Source organism: Stigmatopora argus, chromosome 6, assembly GCF_051989625.1.
Source record: "Stigmatopora argus isolate UIUO_Sarg chromosome 6, RoL_Sarg_1.0, whole genome shotgun sequence".
Lineage (NCBI taxonomy): Eukaryota > Metazoa > Chordata > Actinopteri > Syngnathiformes > Syngnathidae > Stigmatopora > Stigmatopora argus.
The window spans coordinates 12,630,038-12,655,000 of record NC_135392.1 but is presented as its reverse complement, the minus strand read 5'-3'; the positions used below and the strand labels follow the sequence as shown (position 1 = coordinate 12,655,000).

General features: G+C 39.1%; 3 protein-coding genes across 8 annotated transcripts in view; 1 reads left to right on the top strand and 2 right to left on the bottom strand.

Moving 5' to 3' along the window:
- tnfrsf1b (tumor necrosis factor receptor superfamily, member 1B) overlaps positions 1 to 2,776 on the top strand; it is an 11,244-nt gene extending 8,468 nt beyond the window's left edge. The window contains exons 8-9 of the mRNA XM_077602046.1: positions 2,586 to 2,651; positions 2,724 to 2,776. Coding sequence (XP_077458172.1) covers positions 2,586 to 2,651; positions 2,724 to 2,776 — 119 coding nt within the window. The remainder of the gene's footprint in view (positions 1 to 2,585; positions 2,652 to 2,723) is intronic.
- emp3a (epithelial membrane protein 3a (MAM blood group)) lies at positions 2,774 to 13,652 on the bottom strand. Of its 6 annotated transcripts, none has more exons than XM_077603607.1 (15): positions 13,509 to 13,652; positions 12,301 to 12,391; positions 12,040 to 12,142; positions 11,835 to 11,975; positions 8,780 to 10,578; positions 8,468 to 8,609; positions 7,756 to 7,846; positions 6,855 to 6,933; positions 5,454 to 5,507; positions 5,313 to 5,363; positions 3,788 to 5,224; positions 3,640 to 3,707; positions 3,372 to 3,505; positions 3,262 to 3,310; positions 2,774 to 3,128 (listed from the first exon to the last, which is right to left on the bottom strand). In XM_077603607.1, exons 2-5 carry the CDS (start codon positions 12,376 to 12,378, stop codon positions 10,403 to 10,405), a joined length of 498 nt encoding a protein of 165 aa, XP_077459733.1. In that variant the 5' UTR covers positions 12,379 to 12,391; positions 13,509 to 13,652; the 3' UTR covers positions 2,774 to 3,128; positions 3,262 to 3,310; positions 3,372 to 3,505; positions 3,640 to 3,707; positions 3,788 to 5,224; positions 5,313 to 5,363; positions 5,454 to 5,507; positions 6,855 to 6,933; positions 7,756 to 7,846; positions 8,468 to 8,609; positions 8,780 to 10,402. The 6 variants fall into 6 exon arrangements, with proteins under 6 accessions (XP_077459733.1, XP_077459732.1, XP_077459728.1 ...); XM_077603606.1 differs by having other exon boundaries at positions 3,372 to 3,501; XM_077603602.1 differs by having other exon boundaries at positions 3,372 to 3,707; positions 3,788 to 3,868; positions 4,727 to 5,224.
- A 904-nt stretch (positions 13,653 to 14,556) lies between these two features.
- On the bottom strand, positions 14,557 to 22,850 carry znf362a (zinc finger protein 362a). The gene is made up of 9 exons (XM_077603595.1): positions 22,546 to 22,850; positions 18,971 to 19,037; positions 18,574 to 18,745; positions 17,645 to 17,764; positions 17,275 to 17,578; positions 16,978 to 17,202; positions 16,803 to 16,881; positions 15,891 to 16,049; positions 14,557 to 15,315 (listed from the first exon to the last, which is right to left on the bottom strand). The coding sequence occupies exons 2-9, from the start codon at positions 19,034 to 19,036 to the stop codon at positions 15,175 to 15,177; spliced, it is 1,266 nt and encodes a 421-aa protein (XP_077459721.1). The 5' UTR covers position 19,037; positions 22,546 to 22,850; the 3' UTR covers positions 14,557 to 15,174.
- Positions 22,851 to 24,963: the final 2,113 nt, after the last annotated feature.

The window sequence follows — 24,963 nt, the reverse complement described above, 5'->3', positions numbered from 1 at the left end:
GTGTGTACGAGTGTGTGTGTGTACGAGTGTGTGTGTGTACGAGTGTGTGTGTACGAGTGTGTGTGTACGAGTGTGTGTGTACGAGTGTGTGTGTACGAGTGTGTGTGTACGAGTGTGTGTGTACGAGTGTGTGTGTACGAGTGTGTGTGTACGAGTGTGTGTGTACGAGTGTGTGTGTACGAGTGTGTGTACGTACATGTGTGTGTACGAGTGTGTGTACGTACATGTGTGTGTGTGTACGTACATGTGTGTGTGTGTGTACGTACATGTGTGTGTGTGTGTACGTACATGTGTGTGTGTGTGTACGTACATGTGTGTGTGTGTGTACGTACATGTGTGTGTGTGTGTACGTACATGTGTGTGTGTGTGTACGTACATGTGTGTGTGTGTACGTACATGTGTGTGTGTGTACGTACGTGTGTGTGTGTACGTGCGTGTGTGTGTGTACGTGTGTGTGTGTGTACATGTGTGTGTACATGTGTGTGTACGTGTGTGTACGTGTGTGTGTACACACGTACACACACGTGTACACACACGTGTACACACACACATGTACACACACACACATGTACACACACACACATGTACACACACACACATGTACACACACACACATGTACACACACACACACATGTACACACACACACATGTACACACACACACATGTACACACACACACATGTACACACACACACATGTACACACACACACATGTACACACACACATGTACACACACACACACACATGTACACACACACACACACATGTACACACACACACACACACATGTACACACACACACACACACATGTACACACACACACACACGTGTGTGTACATGTGTGTGTACATGTGTGTGTACGTGTGTGTGTACGTGTGTGTGTGTGTACGTGTGTGTGTGTACGTGTGTGTGTGTGTACGTGTGTGTGTGTGTGTGTGTACGTGTGTGTGTGTACGTGTGTGTGTGTGTACGTGTGTGTGTGTACGTGTGTGTCTGTACGTGTGTGTGTGTACGTGTGTGTGTGTGTACGTGTGTGTGTGTACGTGTGTGTGTGTACGTGTGTGTGTGTACGTGTGTGTGCGTGTGTACGTGTGCGTGTGTACGTGTGCGTGTGTACGTGTGCGTGTGTACGTGTGTGTACGTGTGCGTGTGTACGTGTGTGTACGAGTGTGTGTGTGTACGAGTGTGTGTGTGTGTACGAGTGTGTGTGTGTGTACGAGTGTGTGTGTGTGTACGAGTGTGTGTGTGCGTACGAGTGTGTGTGTACGTACATGTGTGTGTGTGTACGTACATGTGTGTGTGTGTGTGTACGTACATGTGTGTGTGTGTGTGTACGTACATGTGTGTGTGTGTACGTACATGTGTGTGTACGTACATGTACATGTGTGTGTGTGTACGTACATGTACATGTGTGTGTGTGTGTGTACGTACATGTGTGTGTGTGTGTGTACGTACATGTGTGTGTGTGTGTGTACGTACATGTGTGTGTGTACGTACATGTGTGTGTGTGTGTGTGTACGTACATTTGTGTGTGTGTGTGTACATGTGTGTGTGTGTGTGTACATGTGTGTGTGTGTGTACATGTGTGTGTGTGTGTGTGTGTACGTGTGTGTGTGTGTACATGTGTGTGTGTGTGTGTACATGTGTGTGTGTGTGTACATGTGTGTGTGTGTGTGTACATGTGTGTGTGTGTGTACATGTGTGTGTGTGTGTACGTGTGTGTGTGTGTGTACGTGTGTGTGTGTGTGTACATGTGTACGTGTGTGTGTGTGTGTGCGTGTGTACATGTGTGTGTGTGTGTACGTGTGTACATGTACGTGTGTGTACGTGTGTGTGTGTGTGCGTACACACGTGTACACACACATGCACACACACACATGTACACACACACACACTTGTACACACACACACACACATGTACACACACACACACATGTGTGTGTATGTGTGTGTGTACATGTGTGTGTGTGTACATGTGTGTGTGTACATGTGTGTGTGTGTGTGTACATGTGTGTGTGTGTGTGTACATGTGTGTGTGTGTGTACATGTGTGTGTGTGTGTACATGTGTGTGTGTGTGTGTACATGTGTGTGTGTGTGTGTACATGTGTGTGTGTGTGTGTACATGTGTGTGTGTGTGTGTACATGTGTGTGTGTGTGTGTACATGTGTGTGTGTGTGTGTACATGTGTGTGTGTACATGTGTGTGTGTGTACATGTGTGTGTGTGTACATGTGTGTGTGTGTACATGTGTGTGTGTGTACATGTGTGTGTGTGTGTGTGTGTGTACATGTGTGTGTGTGTGTGTGTACATGTGTGTGTGTGTGTGTGTACATGTGTACGTGTGTGTGTGTGTACATGTGTACGTGTGTGTGTGTACGTGTGTGTGTGTACATGTGTGTGTGTGTGTGTACATGTGTGTGTGTGTACATGTGTGTACGTGTGTACATGTGTGTACGTGTGTACATGTGTGTACATGTGTGTGTGTTTGTGTGTGTGTGTACATGTGTACGTGTGTGTGTACATGTGTGTGTATGTTGTTGCATGCATCAGGACTGTGGAGGACCAGATGATCTTTCTTGCAGGTTGCCAACTTGAAGGTGGTGTCTGTGAACTCTGCACTTTGGAGGCGTCTGGAAGGCTTATTTCAGGTATTCATCAACATTATAATCATGTGAAATTTCACTGAACATAAACTGAGATTAATCCCCTCCACTTTATAGGTAAAGGCCACATCTCTATGACATGCACTGGTAAACTGAGGCCAGACCCCTGAGGTAATAATAATCTTTATTCAATATTGTCCTACATATAATTCTAAATGAGTTGGTAAACTTATAACCATATTTCATGTCTGCAGGTGGAAAAAGACTGGCCACACCAATCAACGTGATAAAAACTTCTAAGTGCAAAAGTTAAATGTTTTCCTGTTGATAAAATTTTTAAACTAATTGTTTCTTGCATTCTTTTGCTAGGTAAATGAAGAATATAAAATTCAAGAACATTAATTTTTCCACAAAAAAGTGGCTTTTGAGATAAGTTCCCACAGGCCTTCCAACAATTAAAAATTGAAGTGTGCAATTTGTCTCTCGGTAGACAGATGAAAAATCCTCCTGGGTGTTGGAGTTCTGAAAGAGGGAAAAAAAGTCAGAGGGACCCATACACTAAGTCCAACAATTAAAAAAAAAAAGGATTTAGATTAATTAAGTCAAAAAAAATTTAACCCCAAAAAATAACTACCAAGAGTAAAAGAATACTTACCAGGAACGGCCTTCACTTAGTTGCCCCACAGTCAGCAGGTTTCATCCCACTGCAAAAGGCAAGCAACATTAAAGCCACAGGAGGGGAAAAACTGGAAATATTAGACATACACTTTGAAGCTCAGTGGCTTGGTTTGCTTTTTCTTTTTGTCTGCTGCAGACACTCAAAAATGATCTGAGTTTATATAACAGGTCTCCAACTCCAGTACTCTATGGCCCCTATCCAGTCTATTTTCCATGTCTTCCTTCAACATAAATCAAACAATCAAGCTCCTGGACAGCTTGCTGATGAGTTGATTCAGAGGAGGGAGATATGGAAAATAGACTGGACTGGAGACTGACGGCTGTCCTCCAATGTCCTCGTAGACCAGCAGCTCACCATGTCAGCCATTTTGGGGATTATCTTGTCACCTTTCTTTGGCGTTGATTTGGTAAACTTGGTGGACCCTGAAGAGAAGCAAGATACAAAATGAGTAGGTTTAGTGCACATTTCATGAAAATAATAAATAACCTGAGACCGGTCTTACCTCATCCACAACTACTGCCTTGGCTTCTTTAGTCTTCTCGTCGATCTTGACAGCTTTCACCGTCTCCATGGCTTTAAACATCTACAAAATGATGATATTGAAATTGTTTAAGCATTTTGATGCACAAACGACCCACCTAATTTCATCTTGGATGAGTTTGTCAGTCACTCATTTCAGATCCATTCATTTTTTTTCTTATTGTTTGTGTTTCTCTTACACGGGGGAAAATGGTTATTTTACCTTGTGTTTAAACTAGAATCAAAAATGACCCTTGCGCTATTGTTGAATGAATGTCTCTTAGGTTTTGTGTGTGTATATATATATATATATATGTATATATATATGTCTATATATGTGTGTGTATGTGTGTGTGTGTGTGTGTGTGTGCGCGTGCGTGCGTGTGTGTATATATGTATGTATGTATATATATATGTGTGTGTATTCAACACTTTCCAATAATGTTGAGGTAAAGTGTGGCCACTTCATGGTGTAGTGGTTCTGTTACCTGCCTGCCATGTGGGCTGGCAGGGTTCAAATCCCAGTTGGTAATCATTTTTCCCTTAAATAAAAACAGCCGTGTGTAGTCAACTTTCCAAAAATGACAAAGTTAAGTGTGGCAACTTCATGGTGCAGAGGTTTGTTCACCTGACTGCCATGTGGGCAGTTGTGGTTCAATTCCCAGTTGCGAATTATTTTTTCCCTTAAATAGAAACAACCTTGTGTAGTCAACTTTCCAAAATGACAAAGTTAAGTGTGGCCACTTCATGGTGTAGAGGTTTGTTGACCTGACTGCCGTATGGGCAGGCAGGGTTCGAATCTCGGTGGACGATGAAACATTTTGCCATTAAAAAAAGACTAAGTCATTCAGTCTTTCCTTAAATAAAAGCACCAAATGACCATGTATAGGCGGGCCGCCTCGTGGTGTAGTGGGTAAGTCACCTGCCTGCGACGTGGGTGTCGAGGGTTCACGTCCCGGTGTCGCCAGTCAACGACTGTATGGTGTCGGCAGTCGGCCGCAGGCCGACTGTCGAACACCACCAGGGATCCCCCCTCCCAACTGTCTTCCGGTCAGCCGAAGGCTGACCGGAAATATTGTTTTGCTGAAAAAAATGATTAAGTCTTTATTTGAATGAAAAAAGGATTACCCATTTACTGAACTACTAGTGTAGTGATTAGTCAAACGAGAGCGGGATTCGAACCCCCATTTCCCACATGGCAGTCAAATCCACTAACTTGAGGTCTGTCTGACCCATTGTCTTTGCCACTGGACCACAGTGACTTCTGAAATGAGATAATTGGAAGTTATATTTATCATTTTCATCACCTCAATAAACAATTTGAGATTTGCAAAGAGTGGACTTGAACTCACTCCAGATTTGAACTTGTGTCCAACTTCAATTTCAACCCATTGTTCTTGCCACTGGACCACAGTGTCTTCTGAAATGATGTGATTGGAAGTTATATTTATCCTTTTCATTACCTCAATAAACAATTTGAGAATTGCAAAGAGTGGAATCAAACTCACTTCTGATTTGAACTTGAGTCCACCTGAAGTTCTGACCCATTGTCTTTGCCACTGCACCACAGTAAAGTTGGAAGTTGTATTTATCCTTTTCATTACCTCAATAAACAATTTGAGAATTGCAACAAGTGGAATTGAACTCACTCCTGATTCCCGCCTCATGTTCCCAATGATTTTGCCAGTGGACCACAGCAACAACTAGAAGGTGAAGAATCAGAAGTCAGATTTATTCTCCGACTCTCTTAGCCTTACTTTTTAAAGAAAAAAAGCCTTACTATACTACGTCGTTTTTTAAGAAAAGAAGCCTTACTATACAATATCGTTTTTTATGAAAGAAAGGCTTCCTCTACTATGTCGTTTCTCAAGAAAAAAAGCCATGCTATACTATGTCGTTTTTTTAGGAAAAAAAGCCTTACTATACTATGTCGTTTTTTAAAGGAAAAAAGCCATACTATACTATGCCGTTTTTTAGGGGGGAAAGCCATACTATACTATGTCGTTTTTTAGGGAAAAAGCCTTCCTCTATGTCATTTTTCAAGAAAAAAAAGCCATGCTATACTATGTCGTTTTTTAGGGGGAAAAAGCCATACTATACTATGTCGTTTTTTTAGGAAAAAAAGCCTTACTATACATGGTCTTTTTTTAAACAAAAAAGCCTTACTATACATGGTCATTTTTTAAGAAAAAAGCCTTACTATACATGGTCTTTTTTTGTAAATAAAAAGCCTTACTATACTATGTCGTTTTTAAAGACAAAAAAGCCTTACTATACTGTGTCGTTTTTAAAGAAAATAAGCCTTACTATACTATGTCGTCTTTAAAGAAAAGCCTATACTATGTTGTTTTTTAAGAAAAAAGCCTTACTATACTATGTCGTTTTTTACGAAAAAAAAGCCTTACAATACTATGTCGTTTTTTTTTTTTTAAAGAAAAAAGCCTTACAATACTATGTCATTTTTTAAGAAAAAAAGCCTTACTATACTATGTCGTTTTTAAAGAAAATAAGCCTTACTATACTATGTCGTCTTTAAAGAAAAAAGCCTATACTATGTTGTTTTTTAAGAAAAAAGCCTTACTTTACTATGTCGTTTTTTACGGAAAAAAAGCCTTACAATACTATGTCGTTTTTTTTAAAGAAAAAAACCTTACAATACTATGTCATTTTTTAAATAAAAAAGCCTTACTATACATGGTCATTTTTTAATAAAAACCCTTAATATACATGGTCATTTTTAAAGAAAAAAGCCTGACTATATATACATAGTATTTATTTTTTAAACAAATAAAAGCTTTACTTTACATAGACCACTTTTTTTAAAAAGAAAAAGCCTTACGATGTCCAGCCATTCAAGTCATTTTGCATGCCAGCTTTACGTTTGTACCAAATCTCGGGGTATTCTTTGCTCAGTTATGAAGCACGTCTAATAAGATGAATAAATATTTGACATTATCGTCGACAAGGAAAAAGAGTGTCGCCAAACTTTCGTCCAAACATATACTACACATGACATGACAAGAATAAATAAACTGAAACACAGGTCCTACCTCGTCCACAACTTCTGCCTTGAATTCTTTGGTCTTCGTCGATTTTGACAGCTTCCAACGTCTCCGTGGCTTCAAACATCTACAAAACACCGCAGCGTGATTATGAAATTGCTTAGTTAACCATTTTGATGCACAAATGACATTCGTTTCCCATGTTATTTCATCCTGGAATTTTTCAATCAATCATTTCAAATCCATTCATTTTTTTAAAATAAATGTACCAAAAAGTCAAAATTGCTTCGTTTGTCTCTTCTTACACTGAGGAATAATTGTTCTTTTACCATGTTTAAACTTGAGTCAAAAATGACCCCTGCGCTATTGTTGAATGAATGTCTCACTTGAGCCTTGTCAAAACCACATTTAAAACTAAAAATGAAAAGGTCCAAGCCCAGGTAAAAGTGGTTCTTAACCTGGGTTCGATCTGATCCACAAGGGTTCAGTGGAGCCTCTGCTACAGAGGTCAATACATCGATTCATGTCTATTTACGATAACATGCCCCGCTTGACCATTACTAGCTGCAGATGATCACGTGACAGTGGTTGAACAATAGGTGCTGCGAATAATTTACTTACCTTGAATTTGAAGAAAAAAAAAAAAATCAGTTTAATTAACATTTAAGTAGGGTTCAGTAGGTTCAACAAGGTTCAGAACCACTGGTATATATTCTATAAGTGTACTGTTTATTTCTTACACCTCCACTGATGGCACTTATGTGGGTGCAAGTGATCCACACAGGTGCTTGCTATTAAAAATCAATGCCAGATCAGTTAGTGTGTTTTGATTCAAAATTTGAATGCATCATAATGAAAAACGAGCTAATTGAGAAAAGCATTGAACGCTGACATTTAATTACATGGAGAGAGAGAAAATAGAAACTAGTATTTAAAAAAAACGACTCACTTTGTTGTCAAACAGCTCGATAGGTCATCGACAAGCTGGTCGTTTTGGCCACATTCTTGATGTTTCCCACCAGTTTGTGCTTGTTGAGGAACTGAAACACAATGGAATGATTCCTTTTTAAAGATAAAGAGCTAGAGCAGGGGTCGGGAACCTTTTTGACAGAGAGAGCCATAAACAATTCATATTTTCTATTGTTATTTCTTGAGAGCCATTCTCGGAATTGAAAAGTAAAAATATATGAAAGTGTTTTTTTTTTTGTCATTTCATCACTTTTAACGTACAAAAAGTCTCTGAATTCTTTTGACAACATTGTTATGCTGTGGCTAATAAATCAGTATCAATGATGTCATGCATGCAGAAGAGTAATAAAAAACTAAATTGTGATTAAAGTAGGGGTACAGGTCGTGTCGACACCGCAGTGACGCTCTTATTAGTGTGTTCGCGACTCAGTTCTCTCACCAATGATTTCCATATTTTACCTCACAGGTTAGTGGAGAGCCATATCCCCCCCCATGGAAAGAGCCGCATATGGCTCCCGAGCCATAGGTTCCCTACCCCTGAGCTAGAGGTAACGCGATGTAGCCAATTTGTTTACAAACATTTTTCTGTCCGCATCCACGTGGGGCTACATCACGACAACGAAGCATGCTCGCGTCAAAAAGCACTCTTAAAATGAGAACTGGAGCATCGAAATCCCCAAAAGACAACATACCGAATACACTGCATTGTCCTGTAAGAAGTTTATCAGGTCTTTCTTCGGTAAATTGTCATTTCTGAGCTGCTCTGCTGAATCCAGGCTCATCCGCCATTTTGAAAGTTGAAGGCGGTCATGGGAACTCTGACCTAGGCCACGCCTATTAAAAATGGACATACAAATTATAGTGTGTAGTACATTGTTTTCGTAATAACGTGTATTAATCAGTGGTGGGCCGTGCATTTCACATCTACGTTTTCAGTATTGCTACTCAATAATAACCTTATTCAATTAAAATAATATTTAGGAATATAGCCACATTTTACTCACCACAAATTATTTTTATTTGTACACAAACTCCATCCTTGTTTTCCTCCTTCTTTTCTATCACCATCGAAGCTAATGCTGAAAGTCGAGCCTGTCCTGTCGTGTTTCTGGCATAGTAAGTTTGTATTCGATTTATGGCTGAAAATGTCCGTTCTCGGTTGTGACAGACTTGCTTGCTTCGGGGTTGTCACGACGGTCAAGCCAGCAGACGTTCGAATGGTAAATTGAGCGGACGCTCAAAATAGTGCGCCTGCTTAGTCCAAGCATTACGGTAATTCTATTCAAAACAGAAGAGTGGCGAAGCAGTGGTGACGTAATTTCCGTTTACGTAGCACTTTTAAACCCTCCAAAATACAGTCAGGTAAAAAATTTAAAAAGCACCCTATAGTTCATAATTTGAAAATGAAATAAAGTTCTCCATTAAAAACACACACCACTCCACAAGTACAATATTATATGAATCCCCCTGAATGCTTTTTTGTGATACTGTAACTGTAAATAAAGATTTCTTCATAATTTCAAAACAGTGTGCCAATCCTAGCAGTAGTACACATACTCAAAGTAATGCAATTTCACAGATTAAATTTGGAGAAAATTGAAATTAAAGTTGCTACATGGGTACTTTGTCATGGTTGCACTTCCCATTTTTGTAGTACTGTAAATCAAGATTTTTCCATAGTTCCCAGATAAAGTGGGTCAATCCTAGCAAGTGATCTCTCTCACAAATCATACACCAAAATTATGCAATTTCACCGATTAAATTTGAAGAAAATTGAAATAAAATTGCTACATGGGTACTTTGCCATGGTTGCACTTCCCATTTTTGTAGTACACTGTAAAACAAGATTTTTCCATAGTTCCCAGATAAAGTGGGTCAATCCTAGTAAGTGACCTCGCTAAATACTCACCTACTCAAAATTATGCAATTTCACAGATTAAATTTGGAGAAATTTGAAATTAAAATTGCTGCATGTGTACTTTGTTCATGGTTGCACTTCCAATTTTCTTAGTAGTACGTATATACGGACAAAGAGTTATAGTGATAGTTATAGTGTTAATCTGGGTGCAAATATGTTAAGTCAATGTTAAACAGTTAGTAAATACACAAATACAGCGTTATAATATCTTATTCAAGGCAAACGACGATGGCTAAAACTGATTTAAAAAAAGAAAGACATGACCTTTAGCTATTATTAGCTAACATTAGCCAGACTGATCTAAATTGTCAACGCATTGTGTAGGTATTCAACAAAAATCCAACCAGGGAAACAAGCAAATCCCTAACTATATTTAGAATAATTGTTACATTGCTAAATTACGCTGTTGGATGCGCAAATAACCAGAAGAGTACATTCCTAGCAAATGGCTGGGGCCTGTGATTCCTCCAGTTCTTTTTCGTCAGAAATGCTGGTTAACACAGTAAGAAGTACTGTTAGCGTTTTACAAGTGGATTTTAAAAAGTCATGTAATTATGACTTATGACTTCTAGTAAAAGTAACAGACTGGAAAGTACCTTTTTTGCACTTTTGTTGGCATGTTTGTAATTGCAGCCATTTTGAAATGAAAAACCAAAATGGCTATTCAGTGTTTTGGATTCCCGAGCACAAATCTGAAAATAGGCTTCTTTTACTCTTTCTTCCGTAGGTGTCCATACAGGACGCCACTGATAATCAAGAGGGGGACGCACAACCACGCCAGGATGAAGCAATAGCCGAAGCGACCCTTGGCCAAATCTCGGGAATCGTTGAGGATCTCCCTCCTGTGGAAGGTGAAGATGAGGCACGCCGCAAAGTCCGTCAAGCCTGTCAGAATAGAAATATTTTAGATTCCATCACTCAAATATAACTATCAATAGTTTTATAAGTCAAAATGACACACACAAAAATAAATAATGACCCTTAATCAATATATACAAAAAAGCAAAATGCAAACTAATATAAAATACCTACTCTAAAATTAGCAATTATTAGTAAGTAACAATACATGAACATATAGACACATATACATATGTATATTTCATATATACATATATATGTTATATATGCATATTTATATGTCATAAATACTATACATATGTATATGTCATATATACTATACATATGTATGTCATATACATACATGTGTATGTCATATATATACATTCGTGTGTCATATATATACATACATACATGTGTATGTCATATATATACATACATGTGTATGTCATATATATACATATGTATATGTCATATATACATACATATGTATATGTCATATATACATATGTATATGTTATATATACATACATGTGTGTGTCATATAAATGCATATGTATATGTCATATATATGCATATGTATATGTCATATATATGCATATGTATATGTCATATATACGCATATGTATGTCATACATAGATATGTATATGTCATATATACATGCATATGCATGTGTATGTCATATACATACATACATGCATGTGTATGTCATATATATGCATATGTATAAGTCACATATATAAGTCATATATACACACATGTATATGTCATATATACACACATGTATGTCATATATACACACATGTATATGTCATATATACACACATGTATATGTCATATATACACACATGTATATGTCATATATACACACATGTATATGTCATATATACACACATGTATATGTCATATATATACACATGTATATGTCATATATATACACATGTATATGTCATATATATACACATGTATATGTCATATATATACATGTATATGTCATATATATACATATACACACATATATACGTAAAATAGTATTAATATAATAAAGCTATCTTAAAAAGATCATACTGAAAATTCAACTGGTCATACGCTAACAAAAGAACAAATAAAATAACATTCATTTATCTTTTCGACTCAGTGATTAAATCATAAGTGTTTAATAGAGAGAAAGCAGGGGGAAAAATGAATTTGATCAACCTACACGACATGTTTAAAAAAATGTATTAAACAAACACCAAATCAGAGTAAATCGAAGTAGACACTGTGAAACAAACTAGAATGTAGCCCCCCCAATGGGAATCACCTGCAAATGCCTGACACAAGCCCGTCAAGTAGAAGAGCCCCCCTTTGGAGACGGTGAAGAGCTGAGCCACAAACACCAACAAGGAGATGGACGAGAAGACCACCGACAGGACCATGAGGGCTTGCACCGACTGCAGCCAGTCTACGAGCCCAGACACTCTTAAACGCCAGCTCCGACGGCCCCAAAAGGACGGCCCGTCTCTTACCGCTCTCGTTGGTGGCGGCGCACAGCCACGTGCCGGTCCCGTTGTCATGGAAACAGTTGTACCAGAGATCACTGATTTCCGAGTCGTCCCACAACCACCAAGACTGCGTTGACACGACGGGAAGGAAGCGTTTGTACTCAACTCCTTCCCAGAGACATCCCAATGATTGCGGCCGCCGCCGCCGACCCTCCCGGTCCATTGGACGCGGATGCAAGCATGCGGCGTTGGTGCGCCATCTCATGGACACAAAGCGGTACTCACCTTCTCCAGGGTGGCCACCAGGAGCATGGACAGGGTTAGCAGATGCAGCACAGTCAAGGAGATGAGTAGAAACACCATGGTTGAACTCCTCCTAATAAAATCAATAAAAATGAGTATTAAGCATTTTTTTCCAGGAAGTGTCGCAAGGGGGTTCGCTCATGAGTCACGGCTCGGCTTCCTCTTGAAAGATGAGGGGAAGACGTGCCAAAAGAGCCTCCAGTGATTCCCTCCCTTCAACATCTTTTATCTATTAAACCCATCGCCAACACACTCCGCCCGTCTCGCACTTTTTTGACTCTATGACATCACAAGCCACATACTCTCAACTTTTTTTTTTTTCCACTTTCAAAAAGACCCTTTCTTTCTCTCTAACAGGATTGAGACAAATTGTTGGACCACCCACCCCCCTCAAAAAAGGCTTGTATGACACTTTGGAAGTACTTATGAGCATTATTCTTCTCCGTTTAAGGCATTTGAAGTATTCTTTGTAGAAGCAACTATTACAGATTTGGGGATAAAATCAGGGTGAAATTTTATAATCCATAATGGAAAATGTTAGCAAATGACAAAAAATAATTTAGGCTAAAGAAAATGACACTGCGAGTTGGATGGTTGGGTGAACATTGTAGCATTAGCAATAGCTTTTTTTAAGACCACATTGGGTTTTTACTAGAGAATTTGATTTTGAAAGCAAACTAACAGTGAACAGAATATATTAAACAAATTAAAGTTGAATAAACTCCAACTTTCCCTCAACTTTCAAATGATGGAAAATATTCTACAACTTTCCTCTAGTATTTCAATTCCAATAAAAAATGTTTAAGACAAAACGTGGGTAGTCACTGTGACTAAAACGATCAGCGGGTGTCTCAACGAGTCCTTTACCCATGATGCCAGGGTACACAACAATTTCAAAATGTCAAACTTGCTTTCAAAAGTAAAAAATAATGTAATGGACATGCCAAAAAACATGTCCATGGATTAAAAAAAAACAGATTTTCCAACCTATCCTTCTACTGTTAGATGCACATTCTGATGTTGGCTCAAAATGTGCTTCCATTTTTCCTATACGGTGCACTGAGTTCATACAAAAATGTCCACTTGGTGCCAAGACATACCGTACTTATCCGGAACGTGAAAAGAAAAGTTTCCCCCACAGTGTTCCCACCCAAAAAGAGTAATAAAAAAAGCATCATGTGTCCTCTTACCAGTTTGGTCCCACGCTTTGGACTTTTGTCCCAAGAGGTGATGTTATCCTCCTCCTGCGCTCTTTTCCAGGGTAGTCGGAATGTGTGGAGGCAAAGGAGTGACTTGAGTACTCGACACCCACTTCCTCCGAGCTTCTGCCTCCTCCTTGTGGAACCGCCCCCTCATAACTGCGGTCTGGAGCGAGCGACGTCCAATTGGCCTGGATGGACCCCCATTTTGCTCCTCCTGCCGTGGACGGCGTCGGGACCAAGGGGGGAGACGCAGTCTTTGGCGGCGGCTCCAAGCGAGTCCGTGGGGAGGCAGGAAGTTCAAAGCGCTCGGAGGCGGCGACCCACTCGTGCAGGAAGTGGCAGCCCACCCAAGACACAACACATACACATACACACACGATGAATGAAGGAAAAGTTGACACAATGAAGCTCAAATGGAGCAAAACTGGCACATGAGCGGAAAAAGGAGTGACAAATGGTGACAGTACAATCAGATAACAGTCGAGCTACTTAGTGTTTACATTCATTTAAATGAATGGACTGTTTGATTTTTAATTGCTTTCAAGCAGTCATTTCATTGTTTTGTTTGACTACAGATTTCATTGCTCTTATATATGATGATCTATTTTTGTTATAATTGAAGTTACGCCTCACTGCATGTCGTCTTTGTTGATCCATTTCAATGACTATTTTATTCCTTTGACCTCATGTGAAACTACTTCCATTTAGCCCACTGGAATTTGGTAATAATTTTCATAATTGTAGTCATTTCACTTTGTTGATTTAAACTATTTGAATTTATTGCAGACCGATTATGCTTTATATTTGTATATATATTTTTAATTTATAAATTCTTACCATGTCATTATTTGTATTTTACTCTACCTCTCAACATAACTTAAATGTGAATCCTAACCCTTTAGAACTTGCAACCGACAGGCAACAAGAAGTCCACAACTAATTGAGATATCTAACTAGCCCTTTTCTTTCTATACATATCGTTAAGGCTTAACAAGTTTTCATGATAGGAACACAAAAACCATTCAGGACTCTGAAGTTCTGATTATTGTTTTATTTTTTATTTTTTTTAAAGAAGTTGACAGTCAATCCTATGTTTTTTTTTTGGTGTTAGGAAATGCAAGGCTACCACAATAATAAACAGATTGTTAAACTTTTCTTTACCGCCTTTGTAGAGACTTTTTTTTTTCCTTTTTTAAAAAACAACAATTCATATCGCATTTAAGAAATTGTGCAGATGTCCCTAATACATTAGCCTTTGAGTTGAACTGGATTTTTTTTCATTATCAAAACTTCATCTCAAGAGGGAATGTGGCCAAAAGAATAAATATGGACGATACAAAAACAGGGCACATGATATTTACATAAACGTAAGATATGTACTATATATATATATATATAGAAGAAAGATTAACGAGCATTAAAAAAGTTAGGGAGCGTATAAAAAAGAACAATCTGTGACATCACGATAAATGTTATAAGTCAGCCTTTTCCGGGCCTCAAAGTGCTCATTAGCGTAATCCAGATGCTTATATTTATATATATATATTTATAATTAATACAGAGGAAAGTAGTACCTTTCCTAAAAAGATATTAGTACACTCTGGCACTTTTTTAGGGGGGGATTCGTACCCGGGTCCATCAGTCTTGTGGGATTCTAAACGGAGAGGGAGAGGTGATGGCGGGACAAAATGGCAGCGGCGCTCAGGTCTGAGACATCCGTGCGGAGGTGGTGGTGGGGGGCATCGCTCCTCCGGGGCCCGGCGTGCTTGCACGTGTGCTTCATGAGGTAGGTCTCCTGCGGTCCGAGACGTGCCGGGGGTCACGATAGGGCACAGGTGTCAAAGTGGCGACCCGGGGGCCAAATATGGCCCACCGCATCATTTTGTGCGGCCCGAGAAAGTAAATCATGCGTGCCGATTTTCTGTTTTAGGATCAAATTCAAATGGAGCTTATAGATGGAAATTATATTTCCTGATTTTCCCTTTTTTAAATCAATAATTGCAATTTTGTTTCTTATGTGTTTTTAGTTCAAAAAGCATTTTGTAAAATCTAAAAATATATAAAAATATTATCGGTTTGCCACTTTAATATTGAACGTCAACAAATATTTTATTTCCTTTTGAAATGGAAAACAAATGATTAAAAGACGTTTTCCCTTACGAAGAAAATAAGCCCAAATGTTTTAGAGGCATTAAAAAAAACCTGAACATTTAGGGATTTTGATCCAGTTCTTTAATCCATTTTTTTTAAATATCTAAATATTACATCTAAAAAGGTCCGGCCCACGTGAAATCAAATTGACATTAATGCGACCCACGAACCAACCCGAGTTTGACACCCTTGCGCTAGACCGGCGGCGACGGGACTCACCGACGTGTACGCTCTGTCGCACGTGGCGCAGCAAAAAGCCCGGGCCGTCTTGATGGCGTGGGCCGACAGGTGCATCTGCAGCGACGCGGCGTCCGAGTACGCCCGGAAGCAGTTGGAACACTTGAACGCCTTGTCTTTGTTGTGGTGCCTCTGGTGGGACTGCAAAATGGAAACCAATGCAATTTGGGACATATCCTCAATGGTGCACAATAAACAAGGCAAAAATATGACAGACTAGTGTTGGGTAAGAAAACCCGGGATCAATTTGGTACTGGTGCTGAAGCAATCGGTCAACACATTGAATAAAATCAAAATTTCAGAGTTTATTATTTACTTTTCCATTTATTTATTAATATTATGCAAGTTTTCTTTCTCATTAAAAAAATTGTGTGAAACGTGTAGAATTTGTATGATAAGTTGGCTTGAACAACGTTAACATTGTTGACATGGTTTATTGAACCACATGTAATTGATGGTATTTAGATTTGAACAGCGGAATAGAGCTATCATGAGAATGTAGTTTCTAAATAACATTACTATTATTTGAACATTTTTCATGAGATACTTTTTTCATAAGAAAAAAAAATGAATACTTTTATTACTAAAATAAAACTAATATACTAAAATACTCATTTTAGTAGTAGTTTTCATAGTGCAACTGAATGTGTACTTTTTTTAATAACCTTTCCTTTTTTTAAATGAGAAACACATTAAGTATTTGATGCTTCTCACAAATATATCAATGAAAAATACAGCCAAACCGTATTTAACTTTGTAAAACTGAATTTGAAAAAAACAACCACAGAACAATAACACACAAACATTTTTGTCCAAGTTAACTATAACCCACTATAGACATTAAGTGTTGTCATGAATAAATTACTTTAAATTGCTAAAGCAGCACATGTTTACCTGCAGATTGGAAAGCTGCGTGAAGGCCTTCTCACATCCGGGTTGGAAACATTTATAGGGACGATCGCCCGTGTGGATTCTGCGCCGCCATTCGTACACAATCCGTGAAGAAAAAAAAGAGCACGTCAACACCGAAAAGTGTACAACATCCAAGCAAGGTAACAGCTTGCCCCACCTGGTGTGCTGCTGCAGGTGCGAGAGCTGGCGAAAACACTTCTCGCAGTAGGCGCAGCGGTACGGCTTGAGACCCAGGTGGATGCGCAGGTGTTGCGCCAGGTACGGCGCGTTGGCGAAGGTCTTGGTGCAGTGAGGGCACTTGTACGCTTTGGCCTCTGTGTGCGTCTTGGAGTGGATTTGCATGTCCGACTTGGAGAAGAAGGTCAGCGGGCACACTTTACACCTGCGGACAGACGCCGTCGACAGGTTACGTCGCCGTCCGCTCGGGACGAGGGGGAATCCCGCCCGCTTGTACCTATACGTCTTCTCTTTGGCGGCGATGCTGATGGACGACTGGTCGTTGCCGGACGCCAGGATGGGGTACGGCACCACCAGCAGCGAGGAGCCGTTCTCCGCTTTGATTTTCCGCCGCCCTTCCTTGGGAGGTTTGGACATCCCGAGGAGACCCACCAGACCGCCGTTGCTTCTTCCGGGATCCATTCCGTGAGGGTTGGTGAAGCCGCAGAGGAGGTGGGGGGTGGAAGCCCCCGAGGGCGGGGTGGCGGGGGACGTCACCTCGGAGTTGTTGAGGTTTCCCGTCCTGGACGCCAGCGAAACTCCTGGCAAGACAAAGCCATTTCAGAATGGGATGGACTGTCTCCAAATTGGGGTGGAAATGTGTTTACCCGAGAGGTGGTTAGCCCGAGCGGGATGCTCGATGAGCTGACGCCAGTCCTCCCACAATCCTCGGGCTTTGATGGCCGCTTTCTCATCCAGGTTTAAGTTGACGTCACCCAGAATCCGACCTTGAAAACACGCGGTTTCGCTTAAAACCGATGTATGATCCAAAATGAACAAAAACATCTCTGCAACTGAGTCAGTCAAATCTGATTATTATTATTATTTAACATTCACATTGTACATTGTAATAGAATTGAATGGTTAAATGTATTGTTCTGACATAAGTGAAAAAATCATTTGAACACTAATCAAAAGCCTTTATTGTCATCATACACAGCTGCAATAACGGCTTTTGATTAGTGTTCAAATGTTTTTTTCACTTATGTCAGAACACTACATTTAACCATTCAATTCTATTACAATGTACAATGTGAATGTTAAATAATAATAATCAGATTTGAAATGTTCTCACTCAGTTGAAGAGATGTTTTTGTTCTTTTTGGACAATAATCTACATAATGAAATAAAAGACAATTAATAAAAAGAAAATCTATGTTTAAAACATATTTTGTGACTACAATGCCTGTAATATGTTCACATATTTTTTTAATATAATTTCATAAAAATAGTATGCAGTGTAGCTAACCCAACCTAAAAAGTGTTTTAAAATTTTGACAGAAATGCTTTATGTGAAGAATTTGAACTGTATGCACTTCTGTTAAATCCAATTTCATGGAGTTTGAACAATTTCCTTTGGGATTTCTTCATTTTGTACCACTAGAGGGAGCCAGGATACTCTCAGGATACTCCTTTCAAATCTATTTCAACTAGAAATGATCACCTCCCACTTCAAACAGACGCCCGTCGCCATGAATGCCATTGTCAATGAGCAAACACCCACATTTCGACATCCCTCCGACGACGCCTCTTGTACCTGTGAGCGAGCTGGAGGTGGGCCGCGCGGGGCTGGCGTGCAAGATCACATCTGGCGCGCCTTTAGACGACGACATGTGCTGGCCGGCGTCCGGAGACAGCAAGGGCTGCTGGGAAGGGGACGTGACGGGCGGCGCGTGAGACGCCCGGATCTTCTCGGCCATCAGTTGCTCCTTCAATTAACGAAACAAGGAGAAGATTTTATGTTTTTTGTTTAAGGGGGGTGCTTTGTCATTGATACTGTGCCTAAAAATAATCCCATTTGAACAAAATAAAAGTCCCTAGTGAATTCCATGAGATGGCGTTGCCAAGTAACACAATATGAATGAATGACGTATGCAAAAACACTTTGCACCAAAAACATTTTAAAGTGGAGCAGACTTGAAGTGAGAACCCACCTGAGTGACAGCCATGCTCGGTGGCGGGGGCCAAAAATAGGGACTGTTAAAGCGAGGTTCAGCCATTCTGGAAGACAAAGAAGAAAAAAAACATCAAAATGGCCACTTGGGACTGTTTTCACAAACATGGCGCCCATTCTTTTCATTTTGATTCCATTCTATCAATCAAATTTGGAAACTATGAGTGATGAACACCCCCCCCTGCTTATTTTGATCAAAATGTTTATATTTTTGCTCTTAAGACATTCAAATATGATTACTAGAGACATTGATTGGAATCAATCTGAACTAAAACATCAAATGGTTCAGCAAGGAATCCAAGGAAATCAATTAAACGTGATACATTGATGAATATCGTCCTTTTGATCCAGTGTTGTGTGAAAAGGAACGTTTGTCAGTTCAAGTTAAAATTATTTAAAAATTAAATGATTAAAAAAAAGCAAAAAACAGCTTTGTTAGTATTTCTATGTGAAATGGAACTGAATGCAGTAAATGTGTACATAATGTTATTAAAATCAAATCGACGTCAACCTCGAAGCACCGCCCACCATTTTGGCAGGTGTGCACACCTGATCCAGGAGTGGTCCAGTGACTTATAGCTGAGGAAGACAAGGCATTCATGCCTGTTGTTAGATACGCAGTCACGTGAGCGGCACTTTTGTTTGGGGCCTCCGTGTCAAAATTGTTATCGGTGCAGACGCACACTTTGAGTCCAACGACTGATTGACTGGAAATACAGCAGCCGAAATAAGATTAGCCAAATAAAATAGTTGTTTTTTTATAATATCTATCTTTTTTTGCATTTGGAATAATTGAGTGGGGGCACTTTGAGAAGAATTAAGCATGTTCCTTTGATTTGGAATAAAGCAAATCTCAGGTGGGAGTAGGGATGGACCCAAATCCACTTTAGGACTTCCGATTAAATCCGATTTTTTTTCAAGATACATTTTGCTGAACCGATGCTCATATTTTTGACCAGTAAAATAATGCAAAATTAAATAAAGACCAGTAAGGCATAAATAACATTGTTTGCATTAAAGATTTTTTTTTTTTTTAAACACCACAAGGTCAACGTTTCACTATAAAAAAGGGCAGTAGAAATAAACATAATTCAAAACTATAATTATCTTAATATTCCAAAGCATAAAGTTAACAATATTATAATAATAATAATAATAATAAATATTTAAACAAAAGCTTTAAAATAAATGAAAAAAAAAAACGTTAAATTGGCATAACAACAAATAAAAGCAATGATTTTAACTTTTTTCTATTATGAGTAAAATAGCTGAGCGTTTTTTTTAACGTTCTGGGACAGACGAGCGTGTGAATAGTTTGGAAAGGAAAAACAAAACAGTTATTGAAAAAAAAAATGTTGTCAGATGCAAAATTCTGCACATTTTAAACACTTATGGTATATTTTGTGTTTCTGCAACAACACCCTTAAAGTTGCGAAGCCTAAACAAAATGCTACATCGTACTTCTAACGTGTTTAATGACCATTGGAAAAGCGTCGCACCATTCACGAGAGTTGGACGGACTCGCAGTAGGTGAAAGCGATCCACTCCATCCGCCATCATTAGACAAATATTTAGGGGTGAAAATGGGGGAAGGGGTGTACGGAGCCCATGTTTTTTTGGTTGTTGCTCTTGGCTGCCGTATGCGGACCAGTGTTATGCCTCAGCTAAAACAAACACAGGCAGGAATGGTGAAAGAGTGCCAAAGTACGCAATGAAAAATGTCTGAAAAACGGCCAGAAGGAGAAGAGGGGGGAAAAAAAAAACGACGATCATTTCTGCTAGCAGAAATTGGATTCAGCGCATATGGACCACGTGGGAAAAAAGTGGATTTAATGCGGAATAAAACCCTCTGATTGACGCTTTGGGGGATTTTGTAATGTAGGTCTTGTTTTTGTATATTGGAACGGCAATTTGCATATCAAAGGTTTTTGTTACGGGAAAATTCCGTATGAGGAAGCCTAGTAGAGGTCCCGCTGTAGTTTTGCAAATGACATCATCGGTATTGGGGAGTGCTAAGAAAAATGTCCTGATACGTCCAAATTTGAAAATTCTAGTTTCCAACCGCCGGTGGTCCTCCCCAAGATGGCGATTGACATCCAATCACTTGGCTTCCAAACAAACTTCTGTCGTGAATTGAAACGAGTTTATTGCCAGGACAGCTTGGACCATGTCAATGGCAGCTCACAAATTAAGAAATCACAGAATTACTTTAAATTTGAGTGAGTACACGGAAATTTAGTATTAAAACAAAAAAACGGAAGAATGGTAAAAATCTTCAAATATTGATGTGCGTTTTTAACACGTTTTAAAAGGAGATTAAATGAAATTTAAAAAATAATAATGTTGAAACAGAAGCATTTATTTTAATTAATGACAAATGGCAAGTTATAACCCAAATTTTTTAACAATACAAAATTAAAAGAGGTTGTATAATTCATTGATAAATACAGAAATAAAATAACAAGATTTTTAAAAAAAAAACTAGTTATGGCTGAATAAAAAAAATACATAAAATGTTGAAAATTTATGTGAAATAAAATAAATAAAAGGCATGAAAGTGAAATGCCAAAAGACAGCCAAATAATGTACAAAAAAGTCTAACAACCTAAATGTTCTGCAGAACTGAATAATAGTTTTAAAAGGGAAACAACTACAAATAAATTATGTAAAAATATATATCATATATTTTAAGCAAGTGTTACTAAAACAACAATATAAAATGGCAATATATTAAAAAAATACAAAAAAAATACAACAAAGGGAATTGTCAAATAAGACAAAAACAACTAATTGGCCACCTGTGCTTCAACAGTTTGACATAGAAGGTAAATAGTATAAAATTAATAATAATAATAATAATAATAATGGTGAAACTTATTTTTAAAAAGCCAAGAAAAAATAACATCTATCTGCTTGCTTTTGGGTTCCTGTTGTATAATCCAACAACATCATCATCTGCAGTCATAATTACGACAACAGCGAAACGACTTCTCGAGTGGCCGACAATATTAATATTAATAACTAAGCGACGTTTCATTGTGCCGCTTTCGGCCTTTTGCTGCAGCCCCGCTTTTCCCTTTTTCCCTCATTTTTTCGGCTCGCCTGTTTTTCACCCAAAATGAGACAAAAGGCAAACAAAAATGGCAGCCTCTTGCTCGCTTTGAATTTTGGCGAGCCGAGCCGAGTGGAACCGAAGGTAGCCGAACGGAGCCGAACATTTTGCAGCTTTAAATACCCCGGCCTGACGGTGGGGGGTAAAAAAAAAACAAAAAAAACAAACCCCCCCAAAAAACCCACTGACACTTCCTCGAACAAACACGTCAATGTCTTCTTCTTCATGGAGGATGCGAGGCTGCATTAACACGACCACCAAACGGAACATTCGTGGAATGCGTCCGAATTGGACGCAATGTCGCGGACGCGTGGTTCGGTTTGGGCTACGTTTTTTTTTGTTGAATGGCAACTTAGTTTTTAGCACGAGTCGCCTAACGAACGAGTGGAAGTCGCCATGGATTAAAAACAAAACAAAAAAAGAAGGCTGAACGTTGTTCTTACCTGCCGGAACCACGTCCAGAACCCGAATCAGGCTCAGGCGTCTTCTTCGTTTTGCAGTCGGGTGGACTCGAAACCTTCCGGGTCGCCCCTCCGTTCACTTCTGGGTCCTCGTGCACGACCACGACGGCGAGCCGAACCCCAGCAACAATTTTTAGATTTTTTTTAGCCCCCCCTTTCTCATTTTTTTCTCTTTTAACCCATTTTATGCCACCGCGTTTTGGGAGCGGCGTGAACGCGCGTCCTCCATGTTTGGAGAAATGGCGAGAAAGACGTGAACGAGCGCGAGCTGGCCTCAGGTGCACGTGTGCGGACGAGCAGCAGGGGGCGCCGTTTTCACGTCAACCCAACCATGGGACCTTTCTATTACTTCTATTGCATTTGTATAATAGTACATGATGATGAATAATAAAGTAATCTCATATAATTTTCAGAAGCCCCTTATCCTCTCTATGGTCACGGGGGGTGGGATGGGGGGTGCTGGAGGCTATCCCAGCTGCCTTCGGAGACACCCTCAATTGATGACCAGCCAATCACAGGACACAAGGAGACAAACAACCATTCACGTTCACACCCATTACCAATCAGCCTACCATGCATGTCTTTGGAATGTGGGGGGAAACCGGAGTACCCGGAGAAAATCCACGAGGGCCGGGGAGAACATGTAAACTTCACACAGGTGGACCGACCTGGATTTGAACCCAGGACCCACACTTTGAAGCCAACGCGGTAACCACTTAGCTGCTGGGCCGGCCTAATAAAATAATCATATTTTAAAATAATATATACATAAAAAGTAACAAAAACAATAATAATGATGACTTAAGAACATTTTTTAAATGAACAAAAATACATAGTCACTTGCTCTAAAAAAGTTTGGAATAGTCACTGTAGTGACCCTGCCCCTAAAAGATTAATAAAGATTATTTAGGAAAAGGTTAAAGATTATTAACCCTTCACTTATTACTCACTGCAGACCGCTAAAGCTCTGTATCTAACAAAATATTACATATAACAATTTTCGGATGAGTTCACGAATGAAGAAGTCGGAAACTCCTATTAGCAACAGTCGTGAATGAACGTTAGCTTAATATCCTTCACTGAAATTGCTGACAAAATCCACATGGACAGAACCAATGAGAAAGTGTCATTAAGGGGGCGGGTCTTAATCAGTGGTCACTTTCAATGAAGTAAAAAAAAATTGACAAAACAAGTTTAATTGTTGACATTCTTTTCATGATGTAATAGTATGCTGTTTGGAGTCATTAAAGCGCTGTTAAAAGAGAAAATCAATTAACAAGAAAATTAGTTTTGTGCGATCCCATTATGAATCAATTACCTTATTGTTTGTGTGGAAGTGGCCCAAGGGGATGAATTCATTCAGCGCCATTCAAGACAATCTGCAGTCTGTCGCCATCAATTGCAGGAAACCACTTCCTTTCTTTTCTCTTCTTTTCAAAGGAAAAGTTACTACTTCCAAAAGTGCTCATAAATCAAATGGTCGTATCTCCTTACTGATCTGACTTGGAATGCTAATCTAACAACAACAAAAAACAACAAACGTACAATATCGATAGCATCAAAAATGTACCAAATGTGTATTCTTATAATGCTTAGGGCAAAAAAAAACAAAAAAAATCAACAACAACAAACGATGATAACGTAAGCGTCAAAAATAGACATTTCCTAAAATGCTTCAGGCAAACAAAACAACAACAACAACAAATGACAATAACATGAGCATCAAAAATGTACCAAATGTGACATCTTAAAATGCTTGCGGCAAAAAAAAAAATCAATCAAAAGAAAAAAACAATGATAACACAAGTGTCAAAAATGGGATTTCTTAGAATGCTTGTGCCAAATTAAAAAAAACGACAATAACATTGATATCAAAAATGTCATTTCTGAAAATGCTTGGGGCAAACAAACAAAAAACAACAACAAACGACAATAACATTAATATATTAAAAAAATCATTTCTTAAAATGCTTGGGGCAAACAAAAAACCAAGAACAACAAACGAGAATAACATTAATATAAAAAAATGTCATTTGTTAAAATGCTTGGGGCAAACAAAAACAACAACAACAACAAATGACAATAACGTGAGCGTCAAAAAATGTAGCAAAAGTTATTCCTTAAAATGCTTGTGGCAAAAAAAAACCTAACAACAAGCGACAAAAAATGTACCAAATGTGATCACTCGGGTCAAACAAGTTCCTAAAAGACCATAAAAGCCAAAGAGGCCCCGGGGCGCCCCCGACACACTAAATGTATTAACATGCAGTGAAATCCTCCCTTCCCTCCCCGTGTTTCATTCTCATTTTGTTTGTCCTGACACGCTTTTCTCGCAAGGCACTCACTTGCCCGACAGGTTCCCCTTCTTGTCTGTTCAAACAGCGAGCGCCACGCCCGCCA

Bases quoted from the DNA above. Each gene is read 5' to 3' on its own strand.
- emp3a (XM_077603600.1), bottom strand. From the start codon at position 12,378: ATGGTGTTTCTACTCATCTCCTTGACTGTGCTGCATCTGCTAACCCTG. The intron at 12,143-12,300 runs GTGAGTACCGCT...GTGTCAACGCAG, and splicing joins TGGTGGCCACCCTGGAGAAG to TCTTGGTGGTTGTGGGACGA. The intron at 10,579-11,834 runs GTGATTCCCATT...CTATTCTGACAG, and splicing joins CTTGTGTCAGGCATTTGCAG to GCTTGACGGACTTTGCGGCG.
- znf362a (XM_077603595.1), bottom strand. From the start codon at position 19,036: ATGGCTGAACCTCGCTTTAACAGTCCCTATTTTTGGCCCCCGCCACCG. The intron at 18,746-18,970 runs GTGGGTTCTCAC...CGTTAATTGAAG, and splicing joins CGAGCATGGCTGTCACTCAG to GAGCAACTGATGGCCGAGAA. The intron at 16,050-16,802 runs GTAAACATGTGC...TCCATTTTGCAG, and splicing joins CGCAGCTTTCCAATCTGCAG to TCCCACCAGAGGCACCACAA.